The sequence below is a fragment of the Oncorhynchus masou genome, unplaced genomic scaffold (genome assembly GCF_036934945.1).
Source record: "Oncorhynchus masou masou isolate Uvic2021 unplaced genomic scaffold, UVic_Omas_1.1 unplaced_scaffold_9505, whole genome shotgun sequence".
In the NCBI taxonomy this organism is placed as follows: Eukaryota; Metazoa; Chordata; class Actinopteri; order Salmoniformes; family Salmonidae; genus Oncorhynchus; species Oncorhynchus masou.
In genome coordinates this window covers 1,950-9,655 of record NW_027016002.1, presented here as the reverse complement: position 1 = coordinate 9,655, position 7,706 = coordinate 1,950, and the positions used below count along the sequence as shown (strand labels likewise).

The following is a 7,706-nucleotide window of genomic DNA, read 5'->3' as shown; positions in this document are numbered from 1 at the left end:
CCTCCACACAATACATTTACAAGTTAAAGACACACCTTGGAATAAATAACAAAGGAAAACTATTACTAGATGAAGTTGAGTGTTTTTTATTATTTCCCATCACCATAAATCATATTTAATCACTGAACAGTAGCAGACCTAACTTCATCTGTTCCTGACTCTGGATAGTGGATTAAAAAGACCATCAATCTCCAATGATATTAAAGTACTATTCTGAACATTACTGATATACTGAGTGGCAAGTCAAGATATCTGCTGGTTTTATTGTTTGGTCAACAGCACCACCTGCTGGACAGGTTTAATGTTGCTGGACTGAGCAGTATGGGAGGATGAAAGATGACACATTTAGGGCCGGTTTCCTGACATCTACATTGAACATACTGTTTAGTCCAGGACTAGGATTCATCTGTGTCTGGGAAACCAGACCATATAGTTTAGTAGAAAGGAAGTGATACCAGCTTGTAGTGGGCTGACTAGTCCTGAATTGTCCTTTAGTTCCTGGACCATTTTCCATGCAGCTCCAGGTGACAGAGAACACATCAATTAGGACCGAGCCAACAAGCTGATCAATGATACTGAGGAGAATTACATAGAGACAGAGAACCAACTGAGAAAACATATCAATGGTTCTGAATGACAACCAATATACATCAACACCAGACATCATGATTCATGGAAATGTACAGGATTAAAACAGTGTATTGAATTTTAATTAATAACAAATCAGTTTACAGTTTAACCAGCTCAGCAGAATCATTATAATCATAGAGAAAAACCCAGGATAGAGGGGCTGAGTGAATGTGGTCTGGACTCTGTGGAGGAGGGTCATTGTGTCAGAGACACTGTAGAAGGACAGAGTACCTGCCTTGTGATCCAGGTACACTCCTACTCTGGAGGACTGAGGGCCTGATACTTTAGTCTCAACATTATTGTGTCTGAAACAATAACCACCACTATAGTACTCTAAACTCCAGGACTTGTTATTGTATCCAAATACACCATCATCCTCTGTTCTGCTGATGTCTTTATATGAGACTGCTGTATAAACAACACCAGTCCTCTCCACCTCCCAGTAACAGCGTCCAGACAGACCCTCTCTACACAGAACCTGACACCAGTTGGTGAATCTGTCTGGATGGTCAGGATATGGTTGGACTTGGTCTGTAGAGGTCACCTTTCTGTTCCCTTCAGACAGAGAGAGGTGTGTGCCTGCTGTGTTTGGGTCCAGTGTGAGCTGACAGGAATCTGGGAGAAGAGCAGAGACCAACGAGGGGAGTCAGAACAATAAGTTAAGTCAGATACTGTATCTCCCCTGTCTTTGATTAGAGCACAGCAGAGATCAAATCAGAGAAATATGAGGAGTCAGATAGAGACCCAGTCTTTGATTAGATCTACTATTGCTATATATTTCTAGAGGGATTGTTAGGAGTGTCAGTAAAAAGAGACTGTTAGTTACTTCACAATAAAGAGACTCACATTGTAACAACTGTTCTCTGGTCTTGGGCTCTGGAGGCAGTACAACATCCACTATATTCACTACAGACACACAAACACATTGACAGAGAGAGGGAATGTTATCATCAGACCATATTCCACATGTATATGACTAGTAGGGAACTTTCAATGGTCTAAAGTTGATGTTCTTATTGTTTTCAACACACCTGTAGTGGAGATCTTGGTCCATTCTCCTTTAAGGAAGTCTTCTAGTTTCTCTCTCAGTTCAGACACAGTCTGACTCCATCTCAAAGTACTGAAGAGGACGGACAACGATGCTGGGTAAGTCTGAAGATACACTGATACTGGAGAGAGACTGATACCTCTGGAGAGAGAGAGAGAGAGAGACTGATACCTCTGGAGAGAGAGAGAGAGACTGATACCTCTGGAGAGAGAGAGAGAGAGAGAGAGAGAGACACCTCTGGAGAGAGAGAGAGAGAGAGAGAGGGATACCTCTGGAGAGAGAGAGAGAGAGAGAGACTGATACCTCTGGAGAGAGAGAGAGAGAGGAGACTGACACCTCTGGAGAGAGAGAGAGAGACTGATACCTCTGGAGAGAGAGAGAGAGAGAGACTGATACCTCTGGAGAGAGAGAGACTGATACCTCTGGAGAGAGAGAGAGAGAGAGAGACTGACCTCTGGAGAGAGAGAGAGAGAGAGAGACACTGATACACTGGATACTGATACCTCTGGAGAGAGAGAGAGAAAGAGAGACTGATACCTCTGGAGAGAGAGAAGAAAGAGAGACTGATACCTCTGGAGAGAGAGAGAGAAAGAGAGACTGATACCTCTGGAGAGAGAGAGAAAGAGAGACTGATACCTCTGGAGAGAGAGAGAGAGAGAGAGACTCATACCTCTGGAGAGAGAGAGAGAGAGAGAGAGAGAGACTGATACCCTGGAGAGAGAGAGAGAGAGAGAGAGACTGATACCTCTGGAGAGAGAGAGAGAGAGAGACTGATACCTCTGGAGAGAGAGAGAGAGAGAGACTGATACCTCTGGAGAGAGAGAGAGAAAGAGAGACTGATACCTCTGGAGAGAGAGAGAGAGAAAGAGAGACTGATACCTCTGGAGAGAGAGAGAGAGAAAGAGAGACTGATACCTCTGGAGAGAGAGAGAGAGACTGATACCTCTGGAGAGAGAGAGAGAGAGAGAGAGAGACTGATACCTCTGGAGAGAGAGAGAGAGAGAGACTGATACCTCTGGAGAGAGAGAGAGAGAGAGACTGATACCTCTGGAGAGAGAGAGAGAGAGAGAGAGACTGATACCTCTGGAGAGAGAGAGAGAGAGAGAGAGACTGATACCTCTGGAGAGAGAGAGAGAGAGAGAGACTGATACCTCTGGAGAGAGAGAGAGAGAGAGAGACTGATACCTCTGGGAGAGAGAGAGAGAGAGAGACTGATACCTCTGGAGAGAGAGAGAGAGAGAGACTGATACCTCTGGAGAGAGAGAGAGAGAGAGAGACTGATACCTCTGGAGAGAGAGAGAGAGAGAGAGAGAGACTGATACCTCTGGAGAGAGAGAGAGAGACTGATACCTCTGGAGAGAGAGAGAGAGAGAGACTGATACCTCTGGAGAGAGAGAGAGACTGAAGAGGAGAGAGATACCTCTGGAGAGAGAGAGACTGATACCTCTGGAGAGAGAGAGAGAGAGAGACTGATACCTCTGGAGAGAGAGAGAGAGAGAGAGAGAGATACCTCTGGAGAGAAGGAGAGAGAGACTGATACCTCTGGAGAGAGAGAGAGAGAGAGAGAGACAGACTCTGGAGACCTCTGAGAGAGAGAGAGAGAGAGAGAGAGAGACTGATACCTCTGGAGAGAGAGAGAGAGAGAGAGACTGATACCTCTGGAGAGAGAGAGAGAGAGACTGAGGAGAGAGAGAGAGAGAGAGACTGATACCTCTGGAGAGAGAGAGAGAGAGAGAGAGAGAGACTGATACCTCTGGAGAGAGAGAGATACCTCTGGAGAGAGAGAGAGACTGATACCTCTGGAGAGAGAGAGAGACTGATACCTCTGGAGAGAGAGACTGATACCTCTGGAGAGAGAGACTGATACCTCTGGAGAGAGAGAGACTGATACCTCTGGAGAGAGAGAGACTGATACCTCTGGAGAGAGAGAGAGAGAGAGAGACTGATACCTCTGGAGAGAGAGAGACTGATACCTCTGGAGAGAGAGAGACTGATACCTCTGGAGAGAGAGAGAGAGAGAGACTGATACCTCTGGAGAGAGAGAGAGACTGATACCTCTGGAGAGAGAGAGAGAGACTGATACCTCTGGAGAGAGAGAGAGAGAGAGAGAGAGATACCTCTGGAGAGAGAGAGAGACTGATACCTCTGGAGAGAGAGAGACTGATACCTCTGGAGAGAGAGAGACACGACCTCTGGAGAGAGAGAGAGAGAGAGAGAGAGACGGACAGAGAGAGAGAGAGAAAGAGAGGGACAGAGAAAGAGAGAAGAGAGGGACAGACAAGAGAGAGAGAGGGACGGACAGAGAGAGAGAGGACGGACAAGAGAGAGAGGGACGGACAGAGAGAGAGAGGGGGACGGACAGAGAGAGAGAGCGAGGGACGGACAGAGAGAGAGAGAGAGACGACAGAGAGCGAGAGAGGGGGACGGACAGAGAGAGAGAGAGAGGGACAGACAGAGAGAGAGAGAGGGGACGGACAGAGAGAGACGGACAGAGAGAGAGACGGACAGAGAGAGAGCGGACAGAGAGAGAGGGGGACGGACAGAGAGAGAGAGACGGACAAGAGAGACGGACAGAGGGGAGACGGACAGAGAGAGAGAGGGGACGGACAGAGAGAGAGAGAAGGGGACGGACAGAGAGAGGAGACGGACAGAGAGAGAGAGGGGACGGACAGAGAGAGAGGGGGGGACGGACAGAGAGAGAGAAAGACGGACAGAGAGAAAGGGAGGGGGGGACAGAGAGAGAGAGAGAGGACGGACAGAGAGAGAGAGAGGGGGGACGGACAGAGAGAGAGAGAGTGGGGGACGACAGAGAGAGGGGAGGGGCGGACAGAGAGAGAGAAGGGGACGGACAGAGAGAGAGAGAGAGGGGGGGACGGACAGAGAGAGAGAGAGAGGGACGGACAGAGAGAAGAGAGGGGGGGGACAGACAGAGACAGAGAGAGAGAGGGGGACGGACAGAGGAGAAGAGGGGGACGGACAGAGGGAGAGAGAGGGGGACGGACAGAGAGAGAGAGAGGGGGACGGACAGAGAGAAGAGGGACGGGAGACAGACGGACAGAGAGAGAGGGGGGGACGGACAGAGAGAGAGAGAGGGGGACGGACAGAGAGAGAGAGAGAGGGGGACGGACAGAGAGAGAGAGAGAGGGGGACGGACAGAGAGAGAGAGAGAGGGACGGACAGAGAGAGAGAGAGAGAGGGGACGGACAGAGAGAGAGAGAGGGGACGGACAGAGAGAGAGAGGGGACGGACAGAGAGAGAGAGGGACGGACAGAGAGAGAGAGGGACCGGACGGACAGAGAGAAGAGAGGGAGAGGACAGACAGAGAGAGGGGACGCGGACAGAGGGAGAGAGGGACGGACAGAGGAGAGAAGGGGACGGACAGAGGGAGAAGGGGGACGGACAGAGAGAGAGAGGGGACGGACAGAGAGAGAGGGGGACGGACAGAGAGAGAGAGGGACTTGACAGAGAGAGAGAGAGAGAGAGAGGGACAGAGAGAGAGAGAGAGAGGGACGGACAGAGAGAGAGAGAGAGGGACGGACAGAGAGAGAGAGAGAGAGGGACGGACAGAGAGAGAGAGAGACGGACAGACAGAGAGAGAGAGAGACGGACAGAGAGAGAGAGGGGGACGGACAGTGAGAGAGAGGGGGACGGACAGAGAGAGAGAGAGAGGGGACGGACAGAGAGAGAGAGAAGAGGGACGGACAGAGAGAGAGAGAGGGGGACAGACAGAGAGAGAGAGAGAGAGAGGGGGACGGACAGAGAGAGAGAGGGGGACTGACAGAGAGAGAGAGGGGGACGACAGAGAGAGAGAGAGAGGGGGACGGACAGAGAGAGAGAGGGGGACGGACAGAGAGAGAGAGGGGGACGGGACAGAGAGAGAGAGGGGACGGGACAGAGAGAGAGAGGGGACGGACAGAGAGAGAGAGGGGGACGGACAGAGAGAGAGAGAGAGGGACGACAGAGAGAGAGAGGACAGAGAGGGACGGACAGAGAGAGAGAGAGAGAGGACGGACAGAGAGAGAGAGAGAGGGACGGGATAGAGAGAGAGAGAGAAAGGGACGGACAGAGAGAGAGAGAGAGAGGGACGGACAGAGAGGGAGAGAGGGATGACAGAGAGAGGGACGACAGAGAGAGAGAGAGAGGGACGACAGAGAGAGAGAGAGAGGGACGACAGAGAGAGAGGGGGAAGGACAGAGAGAGAGAGAGAGGACGGACAGAGAGAGACAGAGAGAGGGACGGAGAGAGAGAGGGAGGAGAGAGAGGGAGAGAGAGAGACAGAGGGAGAGAGGGACGGACAGAGAGAGAGAGAGAGAGGGACGGACAGAGAGAGAGAGAGGGACGGACAGAGAGAGAGAGAGGGGGAGAGAGAGGACGGACAGAGAGAGAGAGAGAGGGACGGACAGAGAGAGAGAGAGGACGGACAGAGAGAGAGAGAGGGGGACGGACAGAGAGAGAGAGGGGGGACGGACAGAGAGAGAGAGAGGGACGGACAGACAGAGAGAGGGACGGAGGGGGACGGACAGAGAGAGAGAGGGGGACGACAGAGAGAGAGAGAGGACGGACAGAGAGAGAGAGAGGGGGACGGACAGAGAGAGAGAGGGACTGAGGGAGAGAGGGACGGACAGAGAGAGAGAGGGGGACGGACAGAGAGAGAGAGGGGGACAGACAGAGAGAGAGAGGGGGACGGACAGAGAGAGAGGGACGGACAGACAGAGAGAGAGGATGAGGGGAGGGACAGAGAGAGAGAGAGAGGGACGGACAGAGAGAGAGAGAGGGGGACGGACAGAGAGAGAGAGAGGGACGGACAGAGAGAGAGAGAGGGACAGAGAGAGAGAGAGAGAGGGACAGAGAGAGAGAGAGAGAGAGGGAAGGGACAGAGAGAGAGAGAGGGGGACAGAGAGAGAGAGAGAGAGGGGGGGGGACAGGACAGAGAGAGAGGGGGACGGACAGAGAGAGAGAGGAGACGGGGACAGAGAGAGAGAGGGACGGACAGGAGGGAGAGAGAGAGAGGGACACAGAGAGAGAGAGGGGACGGACTGACAGAGAGAGGGGGACGGACAGAGAGAGAGAGAGGGGGACGGACAGAGAGAGAGGGGGGGGACGGACAGAGAGAGAGAGAGAGAGGGGGACGGACAGAGAGAGAGAGAGAGAGAGAGGGACGACAGAGAGAGAGAGAGAGGGACGGACAGAGAGAGAGAGAGGAGAGGGACGGACAGAGAGAGAGAGAGGAGGACAGAGAGAGAGAGAGGGGGACGGACAGAGAGAGAGAGAGGGGGACGGACAGAGAGAGAGAGAGGGGGACGGACAGAGAGAGAGAGGGGGACGGACAGAGAGAGAGAAGGGGACGGACAGAGGGAGAGAGGGGACGGACAGAGGGAGAGAGAGGGGGACGGACAGGAGGGAGAGAGGGGGACGGACAGAGGGAGAGAGGGGGACGACAGAGGGAGAGAGGGGGACGGACAGAGAGAGAGAGGGGGACGGACAGGGAGAGAGAGGGGGACGGACAGAGAGAGAGAGAGGGACGGACAGAGAGAGAGAGGGGGACGGACAGAGAGAGAGAGGGGACCGGACAGAGAGAGAGAGGGGGGACGGACAGAGAGAGAGAGAGGGACGGACGAGAGAGAGAGAGAGGGACGGACAGAGAGAGAGAGAGGGACGGACAGAGAGAGAGAGAGAGAGGGACGAGACAGGGAGGACAGAGAGAGAGAGGGGACGGACAGAGAGAGAGAGAGAGGGGGACTGACAGACAGAGAGACGGACGGACAGACAGACAGAGAGGGGAGGGACAGAGAGAGAGAGAGGACGGACAGACAGAGGGACAGGACAGAGAGGGACGGACAGACAGAGAGGACGGACAAAGAGAGCGAGAGGAGACGGACAGAGAGAGAGGAGGGGACGGACAGAGAGAAAGAGAGGGACGGACAGAGAGAGAGAGAGGGGACGGACAGAGAGAGAGAGAGAGGTGGACGGACAGAGAGAGAGAGAGAGGGACGGAGAGAGAGAGAGAGAGAGGGACGGACAGAGAGAG

General features: G+C 53.1%; 1 protein-coding gene across 1 annotated transcript; it reads right to left on the bottom strand.

Annotated features, from left to right (window-relative positions):
• Window positions 1-776: 776 nt before the first annotated feature.
• Window positions 777-1,750, bottom strand: LOC135538390 (tripartite motif-containing protein 16-like; the record flags this gene model as incomplete). The annotated part of the gene is made up of 3 exons (XM_064964294.1): window positions 777-1,245; window positions 1,477-1,536; window positions 1,662-1,750. Coding segments are annotated over 3 exons (618 nt in total), but the record flags the coding sequence as incomplete, so codon positions are not given.
• Window positions 1,751-7,706: the final 5,956 nt, after the last annotated feature.